The sequence below is a fragment of the Choloepus didactylus genome, chromosome 4 (genome assembly GCF_015220235.1).
Source record: "Choloepus didactylus isolate mChoDid1 chromosome 4, mChoDid1.pri, whole genome shotgun sequence".
Lineage (NCBI taxonomy): Eukaryota > Metazoa > Chordata > Mammalia > Pilosa > Megalonychidae > Choloepus > Choloepus didactylus.
The window spans coordinates 63,797,968-63,818,667 of NC_051310.1; the positions used below are offsets into that span (position 1 = coordinate 63,797,968).

The following is a 20,700-nucleotide window of genomic DNA, read 5'->3' on the forward strand; positions in this document are numbered from 1 at the left end:
ATAAATATCTCTCAATGTAATAAATGGGTAAATGCTTTTATTTACAATCTATCTTTAAATAACATGATTTTACTATTTTAGGATGAACTCAAAGTCTGTAATTACCTATAATAAATTTCAGCTTAGCTCCATCCTTCAGTATACAAGTATAGCTCAGATTAGGAATAACTCCTAAACCATAAAAATTGACAGAAATATCCTTATAGGAGAAGGATATTCTAGGAGAACAAGATATAATATTTGATGGAGTGGCTACTGAATGAAAAAATGTGAGAAATTCTTTACTTACAAAGCAATGTGTAGAATATGTGAGAAGTTTCACGTTGTATAATACATTCTATGTATACATAGAATGAAGAAAAGTCTTTGGTGTTTTCAATTTACCCATCAATGCTAAATTTTCATACTGAGGAAACATCAACACTAAAATCAAGGTTAAAAAGTGTTCAGCTGGAGTTCACACCAGGAATATCATACTGGGGAAAATAACTGTCAAGAATGCTTTACAACAAAATTCAGACATGAATACAGATTTTCCTTTTGACATATTAATGAAAAATAAAATGTAGGATTGTGAGGTGATTTGGAACTGTTGAATGCAGAGTTTTGTAATGAGTTGTAGGCAGGGAAATCAGAGTTCTTTTCAACTGATAAGTACATGCACATATTTATAAGGTAAAAACTGGCTGAAAATTATAATTTTCAACTTCTATTTTTTCATAGAACTTTAAACATAATTATGATGACTAAGTTAAATCAGAAAATATTTTTAAATGTTAACTGACAAATGTACAACCAAAGATCTGTCATAATTCTTATATACAGTTAACAAGTATGTACAGAGTAATAATGAACAGAACATAGATAAATAAACAGTTAACTTGGGAGTCATTTCTGGTGATACAGACATTTTCCCTTTTAAATTTTTTATTGGTCTTGCAGCTTAAAATGGAAGTAAAATTAAATCTTAGAATAATAATATTGTAATTCCTGGGGTATTTGGGGACATGGGAATGGAAAATCCCCACAATCCTGATCAGGCAGTGGCAATGATGGGGCACTTTCTAAGAGGGTTGAGGTGATGGGTGTTTGGGCAGTTGTGGGCATGACTTGCCCCATGACATTTCCCGGCCATGGGCTCTGTTCTGGTTTGCCAATGCTGCCAGAATGCAAAATACCAGAAATGGATTGGCTCTTATAAAGTGGGTTCATTTGTTTACAAAGTTACTGTCTTAAGGCTATAATATGTCCAAGATAAGGCATCAACAATAGGGTACCTCCACTGAAGGATGGCCAAGGGCATCCCAAAAATCTCTGTTAGCTGGGAAGGCATGTGGTTGGCATCTGTTGTTCCCAGGTTGTGTTTCAAAGTAGTGTTCTCCAAATATCAGCATCATCTTTCAACAGCTGTCTTTCAAATGTCTGTAAGCTGCAGAAGAAAGCTCCTGTATGAGCAATTATAAAGGGCTCTAGCAAACTAATCAAGACCCATACTGCATGGGCATGACCACATCTCCATGGAAATTGTATAATCAGTTATCATCCACAGTTGGGTGGGTCACATATCATTGGAAACAATCTAATCCATAGCTTCCAACCTCATCAACACTAATATATCCACCCTCAGGAGATTGCATCAAAGACATAGCATTTTTGGTGACATACTATATTGAAACCAGCACAGGCTCCAAGAATAACTCCATGTCTCTGAACTCCAGAGATACACAGGGCTGCACCAGATACCAAGAGCTGCACCCATTATGGTGGTCAACTGGGGTTTGAGGAACACCAGCCTGAGCATGTTGCACATATACAGTGGGTGTTGTAGCTTCCAACTGAGCAGTCCCTGCAATCCCCTCAGCTACCTGTAATGCCCCTGCAGGGAGTCCCTCTTTCTCTCCCTGTGCCTGGAAAACAGAAGGAGCTTGTGCACATCAGCCACCCAAAGTGAAGCCAGAATTTCCACCTTCCTGCTGCTTGAAGTCTTGTCACCAGTTCACCATTATGACTTTGAAAAGACTGTGGCTAGAAATATAGACTCTAAAGATAGCTCTGATGTGGTCTTGAACAGAAATGTTGAATGGAAGAAAGGCTATCCTTGATTTAAAGTGGCAGAGAGTTTTGTAAAATGAGTCCTGATTTTGGGTGGAACGCAGAATGTGAAAATGATGAGCTTGGATACTTAGCTGAAGAGATTTCAAAATTAAAAGTTGAAAATGCAGCCTGACTTCCCCTTGCAGCTTATAGTAAAATGTGAAAGGGGTATGCTAAGAATTGAAGTCTTGGTTACAAAGAAACAAGAAATCAATGGACTGCAAAACTACCACAGAGGATAGTGCCCCATGTGAGGATTTAACCATACATGGAAACTGACTGCCATTTCAGTACAAGCCAGGATTGGAAATGGTGTTATCAAGAAAGTATTTGCGGAAAGTGTGATTTTCTGATGGTTTTGACCTCTGTATGCTTGCACCAAGTGAAAAATTTTTTGCAATATCTGTATCAATGGAACCACTGCCAGTTTGGGCTAGAGGGAATGGAGGAGATAAAAAATTGGCTGAAAAATTTCTTCAAAGACAGAACCATGGAAATTGAGATATGGAATCAAGAAATCTCTGGGAAGAAGAGAAGAGCAACTGAAGCATGTGGAAAGGGTGAGTTTTCCCTGGAGTCAGAGTGTGGGCCTTCTGCCTCAATGCTTAGGAAGAGTGCTGCTGCCTGAGGCCTCAGAGAGATTGGAGCACACTTTCTGGTGATTGTGGTGATCCTGTTTACATAGGGTTTAGCATGTTCTCTGGAGATGGAAGAGAGTTGGGAGCCACCCTGGTGCTTTTGGAGGGTGGGGCTGAGAAGGATGTGGTTTCCCCAGTGCATGGATATGTTGGAGCTCTCACCCTAGCATTTGGAGAAAAAAGGGCTGCCATATAAGACTTTGGAAATTGTTGGACTCTTGCTGTCACAAGCCCCAAGGATAAAACATCATTAGATAAATGACTCTCCAACTTTGAAATCTAATGAAGCATGCCCTCTGTGTTTTAGAAACTGTTTTGGTACTGTGAACCCTGTTTTCCTTTCAGTTTCTCCTTATGGCAGTGAGAATGTTTATCCTATGGCAGTCCCTCCTTTATATATTGGAAGCAGATAACTTGTTATAGGTTTCACAGGTCCACATCCAGAGAGGAAGTAATTTTCTTTTAGGACAAGACCACATCTGTGACTGATTTGGATGGGGTCTTGTACTTACCTATTGTTACTGATAGGATTTCAGCTTTTGTGATATTGTGATAGGATGAATGTATTTTGTATGTGGAAAGAATATGTCTTTTGGGGATCCAGGGGTGGAATGTGCCAGTTTGGATATATTTTGTCCCCTCAAAGACCGGATCCTTTAATGTAACCTTCTGGGGGCTGATGTATTAGTGTTGGTTAGGTTGGAAACTGTTGATTGTGTTTCCATGGAGATATGACTCAATCAACTGATTAAGGTTTTTCCATGGATATATAGATCCTCCATTCAGCACTGGTCTACATTACTCACTGGCATCCTAGAAAAGAACTCACAAATAGAATGAGCTCAGAGCAGCAGAGATGGACATTTTGGAGGGAAGCTAAGAGCTAAGAGCTGACACTGACACTTAGAGATATTTGGAGATGCAGACAGATGGATGTTTAGCTACCAGATGAAGCCCAGAGTTTTCCCTGGAATATGCTAACACAGAACCCCCAGGTGCTTGAGAGAAATCTCCTGGCAGTAACAACCAATGATGCACATGAGCTGAGAGAAGCTAGAACAGAACCTGGGGTCAAAAGTTGCCAGCCACCTGCCTTCCCAGCTAATGGAGGTTTTCTGGAGCCCTCAGCCATCTTTCATCAACTGTTAATGTCTTAATTTGAACACTTTTATTTCTTTAGGACTGTAACTTTGTAACAAAAGAAAACCACCTTTATAAAAGACAATCCATTTCTGGTATTTTGCATAATGGCAGCATTAGCAATCCAGAACAAGTAAGTAAGATGAATCTCACAATATGTTTTAAAAATAAAACTGCCCTTGATGATCTCATATATGATGTATACCTTTCTGGCTTCTCTTAACACTTCAGTCACAATGTTTTTATGAAAGATTCTTTATTACTTTAAATTGGTTGAACTTGAGTATCTCATATATCTCCCCCATTTTACTGTAAAATACTTTAGGTTCACTCAGTGTATCATTGAACTAAGATCAACCTAGATGCAATATATGGCATATTTGAAATTCTGAAAAAATACTCCTAGAAACATCTCCAAACCATTAATTTAACATTTTTAAAATATTTCAAAATTAAGGTCTCTGTACATATTTTAAAAATTCTAAAAATCGGATGCTTTGTGGGAATTTACTTCATTGATTTATTTCTGCAGTACATTATACTTTTATTTGTACTATGTATATTTTTAATTTTTACTCATTTTATTACTATCAATATGCATTCTTATATTTGGAAGTAAAAAGTAGCTATGTTTGATGACCTTATCTGAAAATGTGATGGACTGATCTATTGATTAGGTGATTCATACATTCATTAATTTCACTACAATGTACCTTTGCAGGCCTATAAAATAAGAATAACAGCTGCTGGCATCTTTCCTACTTATGAAATTTGGTATTATTTGTGGGAATCAGTAATTATTTAAGAACATTGTGAAGTTGAAAGAGACAAAATGTGTTGTCTTCTATGTTGTGTAAAATATGTTTTACCATACAAGCTGATCATAATTCAGAATGTGAATAAGCTGAGACATAAAAAGATTGTTTAATACATATGTGTAAACATATGCATTGGTGGTAACTCTGTGAATAATAAATGGATGTTGATTCACAGCAAATTCCTCATTAATATTCCTCTTCATGAGTAAAACTATAAGTTGTGAAATTTTAACCTGTATTTGAAGCCCATTCACTTATGGGCCCCTAGGCTAAATTCTTAATAAACCCTAATGAACAGCACATATTCTGCTGGACTATTTTCCTTGATGTTTTGAAAATATGGAATAGACCTTTCCAGATCTGCTTATCCTTCCATCCTCAACTTCTATAAAAGAACAATAATGAGGCCCCTCACTTCACATTCTGATTTTATTGTTCCATTTTTCTTGTGATCCATATGACCTTTTATAACACAGAGAACCTCTGAAAACTTCCAGAAAGCAGTTACTTTCAGACTGACCTCCTGCTTGCAGGACTATAAATTCTCTCATTTTCCCCTCCTTGTGGGTCTTTAGTTCAGGACCATTTGAAAAAGTTCATTAAGAAGTTTTGTTTTTCTTATTGTTTCTGTTTTATGACAATCTGTTTACTGAAAGATTAATGATAGCATCATATGATTAAGTTGGTAAAAATGGCCACTTCAATATTTAAAATAGATCTAACAGTAAAACTTGTTTCATGTTGAAGGTAGTCACCTCAGGAAGATTTTCTCAACATTTTCTACATATCAGACTATCCTTTCAAGCTAGCTATCAAACTACTACTGTCATAGAAATACAACAGGCTTTGAACACAGAATAAAAACTTTCCTTATGCTGCACTCATGAATCAATGTTAAGTCTAGCTTTAATTTACATGTGACAGTTCAGCAGTTAAAATGTCATTCCATCTTAGGAAGATATGTTTTGTGCCTCAACTCTGCCATTTACTTCACAGCCCTGAGGAAGTTTTGAAAATCTTTGATATATGACTTCCTTACGTAGAAAATTTGTAATAAACCCCTTATGAATTAAAAACTTAGAAAATACTCCAAATAGAGCCAGTTATCAAAGTGGTGCTGTTTTAGGTTGCTAAGGTTGCTGGAATGCAAAACACCATAAATGGATTGACTTTTATAAAGGGAGTTTATTTGGTTACAAAGTTATAGTCTTAAGGCCATAAAGTGTCCAAGGTAAGTCATCAACAATTGGGTATATTCACTGGAGGATGGCCAATGGTGTCCAGAAAACCTCTGTTAGCTGGGAAGGCATGTGGCTGGTGTCTGCTCCAAAGTTCTGGTTTTAAAATGGCTTTCTCCCAGGATGTTCCTCTGTAGGCTGCAATTCCTCAAAAACATCACTCACAGTTGCTCTTGGGGTGTTTGTCCTCTCTTAGCTTCTCTGGAGCAAGAGTCTGCTTTCAACACCTATCTTCAAACTGTCTCTCATCTGCAGCTACTCTCCTAGCTTCTGTGCATTCTTCAAAGTGTCCCTCTTGGCTGTACTAGCTTGCTTCTGTCTGATATTATATAGTTCTCCAGTAATTTAATTCAGACCCACCCTGAATGGGTGGATCAACACCTCCATGGAAATTATCCAAACAGAGTCATCACCCACAGTTGGGTGGGGCACATCTCCATGGAAACACTCAAAAGTATTACAATCTAATTAACACTGATAGGTCTGCCCACAAAAGGTTACATCAAAGATAGTGGCACTTGGGGGGCCATAATACATTCATACTGGCACAGGTGTCTATGTTGAGGAAAAATAAATCAGTAGGAAAAAAGCAATCACAGACAAAAGCAATTATGTGATACCTTCAGCACTTACATTTCTTCCATCCTAAACTCATAGTACTATTGTTTTTAAACACACAAAAAGATGTAAGAGGAAAATCCAGGGCTCTGCTTTTGATAATGGTATTTTCTTTTAAAAAGATTATGACATTATAAAGTGTTCTGAAATGATTGTGTATACAGATTTTAAACCTTAGATCATTTCTTTACTTGCAGATTGCCAAGTTTCAGGAGGATCTCTGCACAGCACAGTTTTCCAAGGGTAACTAGAATACTGCACAGGTGCTCCCCTCCCACAAATATAAAATAAAATATCATTTATTTCAATGCATAGGTAAAGAATGCATTTTCAATATAAAGAATTATTGGTATAATTTTCCATTTATATTTTTAATCCACACATCCATATAAAACAGTATTCTTAAAGTTAGGTTAATATTTCAAAATATTTAGGGGTGAATTATGCACAGAAAGGGCTAGAAGCTGTGTGTATGAATTGCAGAAAAATGCTTATATTTTCTTTCAAAGCATGATATGAGGAATCCCTAGAATTATACCTGAAGTATAAGGGCTCATTTACATATCTAATTTTCATGACAAGGATTCACTTATTTACTTTGTACCACCTGAATATGTAGCACAGAGTTTAGTTTAGCAAAAAGAAGATAATAGGCAAATATTTGTGGTATTATTAATTAAATAGCAATGACAATAAAATATGCAATTTTTAAGATAAATGGAGCCAAACAAAATAAAATGTATTTAAATATTTAAATTAATATTATTCATATTGAAACTGGGCAGCAAGAGAAGCCCCCCAATTTTGCTGGCATCAGTTCCACTAGGCACTGTAATCCAATCACTCTGAACTTTCATTAACAATTATCAATTCTGTTTAAAACTGCTAGGACTGAGTTTTTCAATTTAATGAATAAGAAATAATACATTGGCTTGGTCTCCTTGTGTAAGTAACATCCCTATAAGTATTTTCTATTCCAATTTTATTAAAAAATAGCAGAGAAGGAGAGAGTTGGAGTGATTCATGGAGGAGGTAAAGAAGAGGAAAAGAAGAAAACAGTAACAGCAAACACAAGTTACTACTGTCTTCTCTTACACTGGAGAGGAAAGGCAGGGTTTCTGGTAAGGATCCAGTCATGTTTCAGGTGCAGGCAAGGGTGAGTGGGAACCTGAGATCATTAAGACCATGGAAGTAATGATTTTGTTTTATAACCAGGCCATCTCTGTTCATTTTTAGTTTAAAATGTAGGAAAGCAATTGCACCAGAGAAAATCCCTTGATATGTAAACCTTGGCATAGAGCACTGTTGTAATTTCAAATGGTTAATTGCCTTGAGATGGCTGTAGGAAAGCAAAATATCTTCCATGATTCTTAGAAATTCCAGTTACATTTCTGTCATTGATTTCTAGTTTAATTCAGTTATGCTCAGACAACATAATCATTATGATTTTAACAAATGGAACATGTTAATTTTTGGCTTAGTAAATGGACAATTTTGATATATGCCAAAAATGTACTTGAAGAAATTATGTACCCAGAGAGCAATAATCTGTACATCCTGTTTAAGACAAGTTAGCTCATTGTGTTATTCAAATGCTGTGTATAATAATTAGATTTTGTTTATATCTCCAACTGATATTGGAATTTTAAAAATTCTCCTTTGTGATGTCATTTCATTCAGTATGTTTGCATTTGTGTCATAAGTGCATACAAATTTGTGATTGTTAAATCTTCCTATTAAATCAACTTCCTTATCATTAAGAAAAATCTCTCTGTGTGGAGCCATACTACCTACATCTGGTCTACATTTTTTTTTAAATTTTTTTTTTAGTCTTCATTTTATTGAGATATATTCACATACCACGCAGTCATACAAAACAAATCATAATTTCGATTGTTTACAGTACCATTACATAGTGGTACATTCATCACCCAAATCAATCCCTGACACCTTCATTAGCACAAACACAAAAATAACAAGAATAATAATTAGAGTGAAAAAGAGCAATTGAAGTAAAAAAGAACACTGGGTACCTTTGTCCGTTTGTTTCCTTCCCCTATTTTTCTACTCATCCATCCCTAAACTAGACAAAGTGGAGTGTGGTCCTTATGGCTTTCCCAATCACATTGTCACCCCTCAAAAGCTACATTTTTATACAACTGTCTTCAAGATTCATGGGTTCTGGGTTGTAGTTTGATAGTTTCAGGTATCCACCACCAGCTACCCCAATTCTTTAGAACCTAAAAAGGGTTGTCTAAAGTGTGCATAAAGGTGCCCACCAGAGTGACCTCTTGGCTCCTTTTGGAATCTCTCTGCCACTGAAGCTTATTTCATTTCCTTTCACATCCCTCTTTTGGTCAAGAAGATGTTCTCCGTCCCATGATGCCAGGTCTAAATTCCTCTCCGGGAGTCGTATTCCACGTTGCCAGGGAGATTCACTCCCCTGGGTGTCTGATCCCACGTAGGGGGGTGGGCAGTGATTTCACCTTTCAAGTTGGCTTAGCTAGAGAGACAGGGCCACATCTGAGCAACAAAGAGGCACTCGGGAGGAGGCTCTTAGGCACAACCATAGGGAGGCCTAGCCTCTCCTTTGCAGCAACCGTCTTCCCAAGGGAAAAACCTGTGGTAGAGGGCTCAACCCATCAAACCACCAGTCCCCTATGTCTGTGGTCATGTTAGCAACCATGGAGGTGGGGTAGACGAATACCCCTGCATTCTCCACAGGCTCCTCAAGGGGGCACTACATCTTTTTTTTTTCTTGTTTTTCTTTTTTTTTTTTTTTTTAACTTTCCCTTCTTTTTTAAATCAACTGTATGAAAAAAAAAGTTAAAAAGAAAACAAACATACAATAAAAGAACATTTCAAAGAGACCATAACAAGGGAGTAAGAAAAAGACAACTAACCTAAGATAACTGCTTAACTTCCAACATGTTCCTACTTTACCCCAAGAAAGTTACCTAATATAGCAACATTTCTGTGAACTTGCTCCTACTATATCCATCAGAAATTAACAGACCATAATCATTCCTGGGCATCCCCAGAACGTTAAATAGCTTATCTGTTCTTCTTGGATTATTGTTCCCCCTTCCTTAATTGCTCTCTATTGCTAGTTCCCCTACATGCTACATTATAAACCATTTGTTTTACATTTTTCAAAGTTCACATTAGTGGTACCATATAATATTTCTCTTTTTGTGCCTGGCTTATTTTGCTCAGCATTATGTCTTCAAGGTTCATCCATGTTGTCATATATTTCACGAGATCATTCCTTCTTACTGCTGCGTAGTATTCCATCGTGTGTATATATCACATTTTATTTATCCACTCATCTGTTGAAGGACATTTGGGTTGTTTCCATCTCTTGGCAATTGTGAATAATGCTGCTATGAACATTGGCGTGCAGATATCTGTTTGTGTCACTGCTTTCCGATCTTCCGGGTATATACCGAGAAGTGCAATCGCTGGATCGAATGGTAACTCTATATCTAGTTTTCTAAGGAACTGTCAGACTGACTTCCAGAGTGGCTGAACCATTATACAGTCCCACCAACAATGAATAAGAGTTCCAATTTCTCCACATCCCCTCCAGCATTTGTAGTTTCCTGTTTGTTTAATGGCAGCCATTCTAACCGGTGTTAGATGGTATCTCATTGTGGTCTTAATTTGCATCTCTCTAATAGCTAGTGAAGCTGAACATTTTTTCATGTGTTTCTTGGCCATTTGTATTTCCTCTTCAGAGAACTGTCTTTTCATAACTTTTGCCCATTTTATAATTGGGCCGACTGTTCTATTGTCATTGAGTTGTAGGATTTCTTTATATATGCAAGATATCAGTCTTTTGTCAGATACATGGTTTCCAAAAATTTTTTCCCATTGAGTTGGCTGCCTCTTTACCTTTTTGAGAAATTCCTTTGAGGTGCAGAAACTTCTAAGCTTGAGGAGTTCCCATTTATCTATTTTCTCTTTTGTTGCTTCTGCTTTGGGGGTAAAGTCTAGGAAGTGGCCGCCTAATACAAGGTCTTGAAGATGTTTTCCTACATTATCTTCTAGGAGTTTTATGGTACTTTCTTTTATATTGAGATCTTTGGTCCATTTTGAGTTAATTTTTGTGTAGGGGGTGAGGTAGGGGTCCTCTTTCATTCTTTTGGATATGGATATCCAACTCTCCCAGCCCCATTTGTTGAAAAGACCATTATGACTCTGTTCAGTGACTTTGGGGGCCTTATCAAAGATCAGTCGGCCATAGATCTGAGGGTCTATCTCCAAATTCTCAGTTCGATTCCATTGATCGATATGTCTATCTTTGTGCCAGTACCATGCTGTTTTGGCAACTGTGGCTTTATAATAAGCTTCAAAGTCAGGGAGTGTAAGTCCTCCCACTTCGTTTTTCTTTTTTAGAGTGTCTTTAGCAATTCGAGGCATTTTCCCTTTCCAAATAAATTTGATAACTAGCTTTTCCAAGTCTGCAAAGTAGGTTGTTGGAATTTTGATTGGGATTGCATTGAATCTGTAGATGAGTTTGGGTAGAATTGACATCTTAATGACATTTAGTCTTCCTATCCATGAACATGGAATATTTTTCCATCTTTTAAGGTCCCCTTCTATTTCTTTTAGTAGAGTTATGTAGTTTTCTTTGTATAGGTCTTTTACATCTTTGGTTAAGTTTATTCCTAGGTACTTGATTTTTTTAGTTGCTATTGAAAATGGTATCTTTTACTTGAGTGTCTCTTCAGTTTGTTCATTTCTAGCATATAGAAACATTACTGACTTATGTGCATTAATCTTGTATCCCGCTACTTTGCGAAATTTGTTTATTAGCTCTAGTAGCTGTATCGTCGATTTCTCAGGGTTTTCTAGATATAAGATCATATCATCTGCAAACAATGACAGTTTTACTTCTTCCTTTCCAATTTGGATGCCTTTTATTTCTTTGTCTTGCTGGATTGCCCTGGCTAGCACTTCCAGCACAATGTTGAATAACAGTGGTGACAGTGGGCATCCTTGTCTTGTTCCTGATCTTAGAGGGAAGGCTTTCAGTCTCTCACCATTGAGTACTATGCTGGCTGTGGGTTTTTCATATATGCTCTTTATCATGTTGAGGAAGTTTCCTTCAAATCCTACCTTTTGAAGTGTTTTTATCAAAAATGGATGTTGGATTTTGTCAAATGCTTTTTCAGCATCTATTGAGATGATCAATTGATTTTTCCCTTTTGACTTGTTAATGTGTTGTAATACATTGATTGATTTTCTTATGTTGAACCATCCTTGCATGCCTGGAATAAACCCCACTTGGTCAGGTGTATGATTTTTTTAATGTGTCTTTGGATTCGATTTGCAAGTATTTTGTTGAGGATTTTTGCATCTATATTCATTAGGGAGATTGGCCAGTAGTTTTCCTTTTTTGTAGCATCTTTGCCTCGTTTTGGTATTAGATTGATGTTAGCTTCATAAAATGAGTTAGGTAGTGTTCCATTTTCTTCAATGTTTTGAAAGAGTTTGAGTAAGATTGGTGTCAGTTCTTTCTGGAAAGTTTGGTTGAATTCCCCTGTGAAGCCATCTGGCCCTGGGCATTTATTTGTGGGAAGATATTTGATGACTGATTGGATCTCTTTGCTTGTGATGGGTTGGTTGAGGTCTTCTATTTCTTCTCTGGTCAGTCTAGGTTGTTCATATGTTTCCAGGAAATTGTCCATTTCTTCTACATTATCCAGTTTGTTGCCATACAGTTGTTCATAGTATCCTCTTATAATTTTTTTAATTTCTTCAGGATCTGCAGTTATGTCACCTTTTTCATTCATTATTTTGTTTATATGGGTCTTCTCTCTTTTTGAATTTGTCAGTGTACCTAGGGGCTTGTCAATCTTGTTGATCTTCTCAAAGAACCAACTTTTGGTGATATTTATCCTCTCTATTGTTTTTTTGTTCTCTATGTCATTTATTTCTGCTTTAATCCTTGTTATTTCTTTTCTTGTACTTGGTTTAGGATTGGTTTGCTGTTCATTTTCTAGCTTCTTCAGTTGATCCATTAGTTCTTTGATTTTGGCTCTTTCTTCCTTTTTAATATATGCGTTTAGTGCTATAAATTTCCCCCTTAGCACTGCTTTTGCTGCATCCCATAGGTTTTGGTATGTTGTGTTCTCATTTTCATTGCTCTCTATATATTTAGCAATTTCTCTTGCTATTTCTTCTTTAACCCACTGATTGTTTAGGAGTGTGTTGTTTAACCTCCAGGTATTTGTGAATTTTCTAAGTCTCTGATGGTTATTGACTTCTAATTGTATTCCATTGTGGTCAGAGAATGTGCTTTGAATAATTTCAATCTTTTTAAATTTATCGAGGCTTGTTTTATGTCCCAGCATGTGATCTATTCTGGAGAAAGTTCCATGAGCACTAGAAAAGTATGTGTATCCTGGTGATTTGGGATGTAATGTCCTGTATATGTCTGTTAAATCTAAATCATTTATCAGATTGTTTAGGTTTTCAATTTCCTTATTGGTCTTCTGTCTGGTTGATCTATCTATAGGAGAGAGTGATGTGTTGAAGTCTCCCACAATTATTGTGGAAACATCAATTGCTTCCTTTAGTTTTGCCAGTGTTTCTCTCATGTATTTTATGGCACCTTGATTGGGTGCATTGACATTTGCGATTGTTATTTCTTCTTGCTGAATTGCCCCTTTTATTAGTATGTAGTGGCCGTCTTTGTCTCTCAAAACATCCCTGCATTTGAAGTCTATTTTATCTGAGATTAATATTGCTACACCTGCTTTCTTTTGACTGTAGCTTGCATGAAATATTTTTTTCCATCCTTTCACTTTGAGTTTCTTTGTGTCCCTGTGTCTAAGATGAGTCTCTTGTATGCAACATATTGATGGTTCATTTTTTTTTTTGATCCATTCTGCGAATCTATATCTTTTAATTGGGGAGTTTAATCCATTTACATTCAACGTTATAACCATGAAGGCATTTCTTGAATCGGCCATCTTATCCTTTGGTGTATGTTTGTCATATTTTTCCCCTCTGTCTATTAATATCCTTTATTGTACCCATACCAAATCTCTTTAGTACTGAACCTTTCTCCAAGTCTCTCTGTTCTTTCTTTGTTTCTCTGTCTGTAGGGCTCCCTTTAGCATCTCCAGTAGGGCAGGTCTCTTGTTAGCATATTCTCTCAGGATTTGTTTGTCTGTGAAAAATTTAAGCCCTCCCTCAAATTTGAAGGAGAGCTTTGCTGGATAAAGTATTCTTGGCTGGAAATTTTTCTCACTCAGAATTTTAAATATATCGTGCCACTGCCTTCTTGCCTCCATGGTGTCTGCTGAGTAGTCACTACTTAGTCTTATGCTGTTTCCTTTGTATGTGGTGAATTGCTTTTCTCTTGCTGCTTTCAGAAATTGCTCCTTCTCTTCTGTGTTTGACAGTGTGATCAGTATATGTCTCAGAGTGGGTTTATTTGGATTTATTCTATTTGGGGTTCGCTGAGCATTTATGATTTGTCTATTTATGTTGTTTAGAAGATTTGGGAAGTTTTCCCCAACAATTTCTTTGAATACTCTTCCTAGACCTTTACCCTTTTCTTCCCCTTCTGGGACACCAATGAGTCTTATATTCGGACATTTCATATTATCTATCATATCCCTGAGGTCCATTTCAAATTTTTCAATTTTTTTCCCCATTCTTTCTTTTATGCTTTCATTTTCCATTCTGTCATCTTTGAGGTCACTGATTCGTTGTTCAACTTCCTCTAGTCTTGTACTATGAGTGTCCAGAATCTTTTTAATTTGGTCAACAGTTTCTTTAATTTCCATAAGATCATCCATTTTTTTATTTAGTCTTGCAATGTCTTCTTTATGCTCTTCTAGGGTCTTCTTGATTTCCTTTGTCTCCCGTACTATGGTCTCATTGTTTGTCTTTAGTTCTTTGAGTAGCTGCTCTAGGTGCTGTGTCTCTTCTGATCTTTTAATTTGGGTGCTTGGGCTTGGGTTATCCATATCGTCTGATTTTTTCATATGCTTTAGAATTTTCTGTTGTTTTTGGCCTCTTGGCATTTGCAGAACTTGATAGGGTTCTTTTAGGATTTGTAGACCAATAGAAGTCCTTATCTCTAATTATCAGATCTACAGCTTCGTGGAGTACACTTTCTCTAACTAACCAGCAGGTGGCGTCCACGAGCCACCTGTTCTCCACAAGCCAGTTCTCCCCTGCTTAGCCTTTTTGGTGAGTGGGGGAGTGAGTCTTGTGGGGTCCAATTGGTGTAGCAAGCTTGCGTTTGTAGTTGGTGTTGCCTGCCCTGTATATGGGGCGTGTTTCTGGGCAGTCAGGGAGGGGGGGGTGGCTCTAACAATCAAATCTCCCTGGTGATCCTAGAGTTTTAAGGCTGCTGCAATAGTCTAATCCTTCAGTTCAGTCCTGCCACAGTTTGTCTCTGCCACTGACCCACAAGTCCTTGGTATTGGCGTATGGCTCCTGAGACTTGCAAGTGGGCCCCTCTTCCAGGCCGTGCACCCCCTGGTTCTCTGTTGAGGGATGACTGTGCTATGTCACAGGTGAGTGCCGTCCCCCCAGGGCAGTTCTGGGCTGCTGGGCTGTGTAGGGAGACTCCCAGTCTGCTGAAATGATGGCTAAATGGGGCTTTGTTAATTCACACTGCTCCACCTTCCCAACTCTGGGACAATCAGCTGAGGTTGCAGGGAAGGCTAATGTCCACGCCCAGTTTTGTGGTGTGTGCCTGTTATTTGAAGCACTTCCATCACACTGGGTTGTCTGGGGCAGTTCTGTGCTATGGGGCCGGCGATGGGCAGGAGTGTTTCCTGTCCACCAGGATGATGGCTGTGAGCGGACACCCCCCTTTTCTTGGGAAGTTGTGGTGTTTAGTGAATTTTCTCAGCCACTGGATTATTGTGTTTTGTCTCAGAGCTCTCCTAGTTCTGCTCTTGACTTGACCTGCCCAAATTGCAGGTCTTTGAAGCTTTCTGTATTGGGCTTCTTAGAGTAATTGTTTTAGAAAAAGAAAAAAGGATTAAAAAAAAAAACAAAAAACGGCCCTCCTCAGAGATCTAATGGGTTATTGAAATGCTAAGAGACAAAGCAACCAGGGCCATTAAGGAAAGGTCCACAGGGCAGAGAGATCAGCTTTTCTTCGGGATTTGCATATGCGCCTCAGGGCCTGTGCTCGGGCCTGAGCTCTGCCCTTCCCCCTTCCACGCTCACCAGAACTCCAAAAATCCTCCGCTTTTATTTTGGAGTTTTTCGTGTTGTTTTTTTTCTATGCCTGTCTCCTCTCTGCTGGGCTGGCTGCTCTCAGATTCTCTGGTGTCTGGTCTCAGTCTATCTATGGTTGGAGCTTGGATCAGCAGAATGAGTTTCCGATAAGGGCTGCCACTGCAGTTCTCCCTTCTCCTTCCCGGAGCTGACAGCCCCTTCTCCTACGGGACTGAGCCTAGCAGGGAGGGTTGCGGGTCCCCTGGCCGCAAAACCTTACAGATTTCACTGATCTCAGCAGTTCCACGTTTTCGTGAGTGCTCTATGAAGTATGCCCAAAGTCAGATTGCTCTGTGGTGTCCAGTCCACGCAGTTCCTGGCTTTCTACCTCCTTTCCTGGAGGAGTAACTAAAACATACATCTCACCAGTCTGCCATCTTGCCCCGCCTCTGGTCTACATTTTTTTACTAAAATTCAGCCATATAGCTTTAATGACTATTTTTTTGGGGGGAGGGGGGCTTGTTTGGCATTATATATTTTGCTGTTTTATCTAAAATTATATTTTTGATGTACATTTTTATGCTTATTTTATGTATTATCACTTATGAAGAGCTTATAATTAGGTATTTTATTTTTTCATTCCAACTGACAAATTTTGTGTTATAACTGGGTATTTAGTTAATTTAAATTTAATGTCATTAGTAGCACATGCATTTCTGTCTACTCTCATGCTTTTGGTTTGCTATTTGTCCCACCTTTTCTGTGTTCAATAGTTCTTCTATTGAGTTGATAAAGTGTATTTTTCCTTTTTTACCATCTAGTAGATTTTCAGTTATAAAATCTTATCTCAATTATTTTAGATATTACCTTAGAGATTTCAAAATTGATCTTCAACTTATTACATTCTATCTTGTTTCCATCATTAGTTGACAGATCACTGATATGAATAATTATCCAAATAAATATCTGGATATTGTTCCACATGGCCCTGGATTTATTTTAAAGGTGATTGTTTTCAAATATGCATTTAGATGACATATAAAATTAAATTTAAAGATTGCTATATCACTCTCACAGCTCTGAGTACTTAAGAATAATTTTGTTTCATTCTGTTCAATATCTCCCATGGAGGGCTTCCCCTCCCTCAACATCCCCATACAGAGGATGGCAAATAATTATGGTTAATCTGGCTGCCTCTAGAGCCAAACAGCCTGTTTCTAGGCAGGATCCACAACTTAAGGGTTGTGTGCACTTTAGCAAGTTATATTTTCTTGACTTCCTAAACCCCCATATTTACCCTTTCATTGTCCTTCATACCTGGATGCATCCATTGTATCCATCTGGAATGATTTCCATCAGCCTGAAAACCATCTGTTAACATTTTCATACCATTCAGTTGATGGCCTTGAAATTTCTCTGCTTTAGTTTATCTGAATATATATTTCTTTTCTCTTTGTTTAATACTTCCATAAGTATTAATTTATTTGATGTCAGACACTATTATGAATACTCAATGTCCATATAAATAGAATCATATAGTATGTATTCTTTTGTAGTTGACTTCTTTTGATCTATTTATCTCTATATATAATTTTTGGCTGGGGGTGATTTGTTTTGCTAGGAGTGTTCCACCAGATTTATTGCCCATATTGTAGATATTCATTCTCCTAATATTTGAAATTGTGTTTATTACCATGTTTTAGCTATTGTGAAAAATAAATTTCCCTTAAAATTGCTATACTTGAGTAGGTGGACCTAGACACTCATTTTTCTTGAGCATGTTGGAGATAAATTGCTGGATCAAAAATAGATGAATGTGACAAGTGGATTGTGAGAAGCAGAAGAGCAAGAACCAAGAATCAGTCCTCCCAGCATAACAACTATTATACAGGTAGAACCTATCTGAAACAGCTATTTTGAATCTCCACAGGAGAGGAATACCGTAGAGCATCTAGGGAAGAACAGGAGTAAGTGTCTGACAAATTACAGTAAAGAACAGAAAATTGCTCTCACCTCAAGGTGGTTACTGTTGCACATATCCCACTCTTGTTGCACTCCACAAAGTTTCTAACCCTTGATAAGCTTGCTGGTGACATAAAGGGATGTGAAAATATTTGCCAAGACCAAGTGGGGGCACATCCAAGCACTGATCACAGCTTTTGATTAATGGCTTTTAATTGCTGGGGTCCCACTATAAATGTGGCCATTGATTAAACCCACCCTACAGAGGCAGTAGTGGCAGCCATTTTTTTTGAAGCATCCTGAGTGGTAGAGGTGAACTGAAGACACTAGCCTTCCACAGGTCTGCATGAGACAGTTAGATGAAGGAGTGCATTTTGGGGGCAAGCCAAGAGAGCTCAGCTTTGGAAAGCTGTGAAGAAAGATCTTGGTGACTTACCTGGTGTTCTACCCAGGGAATTTTTGAGCCAGTCTGTAGAGTTGACAAGGTTGACTGGCCCTGATTCAGCAGAAGAGACAGACTTGTGAAAGCCCTCTTCATGACATCCCTCAACTCATAATTTACCCCTCAGGCAATAACAGCTTCAGGCAATAAAAAACATTCAAGAATTATAAAGGCAGTGATACAGGAGCAATGGCTTGTGGTCTTCAAACACCCATGAGCATGATGTCTATCTTCTGGGAAATAAGGGACAAACTCCTGAAAATAGGGAATCTCAAAAACAACTAAGAAGAAAAAGTGCAGGAGCAGACACAGGCACAGAATGACAAGGGGAAACATGCACCCTACATTCATTTTCTGTAGGCATCCCTGAAGGGGGATGATGCTCAATAAAATCTCTCTCTTATCACCAGCTGGTTGCAAAACCAAGAAATATAAATCTTCAGGGAATAAATACCAGAATTAACATATTAAAATGCACAATGTGCAATGATTGTTAGACAAACAATGAAACAGGAAATGGCTCGTCCAAAGGAAAAGGATAAAAATTCAGCAACCAACAGTGAAGAATGCCAGAATGTGGACATGCCAAATAAATCCTTTAAAAATGATCTTAAAATGCTCAAGATGAAGGAAAATACAGAGAAAGAACTGAAGGATATAAGGGAAACAATGAATGAGCAAATGAGAATCTTAGTAAAGATGCAGAAATTTTAAAAGGAATCAACAGAACTACTGGAGTCAAAGACCATAATAACAAAAATAAAAAGTGTCCAGAAAGGTTTCAAGGGCAGATTGGTGCTGGCCAAAGAAAGAATCTGAACACAAGGACAAGACAATTGAAATGAATAGGGTTGTGCAACAATTATAAGAATTATGAAAAATGAAAATATCTTAAGAGATCTTCAAATGTACAAATGTATGCATTACAGGAGTTCCAAAAGGAGAGGAAAGAAAGGGGAAGATGGAATAGTCAAAGAAACAATGACAGAGAACTTCCCAAGCTTAATAAAAGGTATGAATATACACACCCAACAAGCTCAGAAACACCAAACATCAGAAGCATTAAGAAAAATGAACCCTTTCATTTATTGATCATATTATTGAACACAAAGTACAAGGAGAGACTTCTAAATGCTCTGAGAAAAAAGCAATGAGTTATATACAAACAAGCCCCAATAAGGTTGAGTGCTGATTTCTCATCAGAAATAATGAAGGAAGGAAGACAGTGGGTTGAAATACGTATTGTGCTTTAAGAAAACTGTTGCCAACCAAGAATTACATATCAGGTGAAACTTTCTTTCAACAATGAGGGAGAGAGACTTCAGGGCCAAGATGGCAACAGGAATGGGCAAATGAACTGCTGAGTACTGGCCCCACAGAGCCATGGTCTATCCAGGAAAACCTGTGTTTGACATCTTCTGTCATGAGGAGTGGAGATCAAAATTTGATATCAGTTAACAGAGCAATCAAGCCTTTTGCAGAACCTGGCCAACCTCCAGACTGTTTCTCTCAAAAACATTGTTCTTCTCAATACTCAGAACTTCAAGAGACCACTGAGACCCCAAAATGGAAATGCAGTGAAAAAGGGGAAGCTGTGGAAACTGTTGAAGATGTCATTGTTCAGAAACTGATGGCTGAACCAGTTGAGGAATTAAAGAAAGTAATAAAGGAAACCCAGGAAAAATATAGATGACTGAAAAGAGATGCAGAACAAATTCAAGCTGGGCACATGGATAGCAGACTGGATGAGCTTTGCAATGACATTGCAATGAAAAAGAAATTGGAGGAAGAAGAGGCTGAAGTAAAGAGGAAGGCTACAGATGCTGCATATCAGGCTCTTCAAGCAGTAAAAGCATCCCCTTGGAGGTTACTGACTGTGATGGTTCACTCTCCTGTAGATTCTGCCTCCGCAGGAGGTGATTATTCACTTGGGGACTTGACTCCAGCCACTATGGAAGAGGCCACCTCTGGGGTAAAGCCTGGGACTTTGCTAAGTACCCCAGTCACCTCATTTCCTGGGATTCCTGTCACCCTTCCTCCAGGCTTTCCACCCTTAGAAGACCCCATTATCCCAGTAACACATGATTCACCCCAGAAAAATATGATTGGACAAAAATGAAGTCCACAATTACAATAATTGGTGTCCCAGAAGGAGAAGATAAAAGTAAAGCGCTAGAAGGAGTATTTGAGGATAAAATTAGGTAACTCTTCCCACTTTACAAAAGATGTAAATATACAAAGAAGAAGCCCAACAAACTCCAAATAGAACAAATCCAAATAGAACCACTCTAAGGCATATATTAATCAGATTGTCAAATTTTGAAGAGAAGGAGAAAGTCCTGAAATCAAGACAGAAATGATTCAACACATAAAAGGGAAACCATGTAAAACTAAGTAGTGCTACTGAACAGGCACCATGGAGGTGAGAAGGCAGAGGTATGACATATTTAATATTCTGAAAAAGCAAAAATTCTAGCAAAGAATACATTATATAGCAAAGCTGTACTTTAAAAGTGAGGGAGAGTTTAAAATTTTCACAAACACATGCTGAGAGA

The 20,700-nt window shown here is 37.8% G+C and overlaps 1 protein-coding gene across 3 annotated transcripts in view; it reads left to right on the forward strand.

The window, feature by feature from the left end:
- LOC119531486 (zinc finger protein 705A-like) overlaps window positions 1-20,700 on the forward strand; it is a 231,384-nt gene that overhangs the window by 82,586 nt on the left and 128,098 nt on the right. Inside the window, exons 7-8 of one of the 3 annotated variants that reach the window (XR_005216319.1) lie at window positions 6,744-6,861; window positions 7,543-7,843. Coding sequence is in view for 2 of the 3 variants with exons in the window: in XM_037832781.1 (XP_037688709.1) it covers window positions 6,744-6,789; window positions 7,543-7,706 (210 nt within the window). In the remaining variant the exon portion in view is untranslated. Of the gene's footprint in view, window positions 1-6,743; window positions 6,862-7,542; window positions 7,844-20,700 lie in introns of those variants that run through there. The other 2 variants (XM_037832781.1, XM_037832782.1) reach the window with 2 other exon arrangements.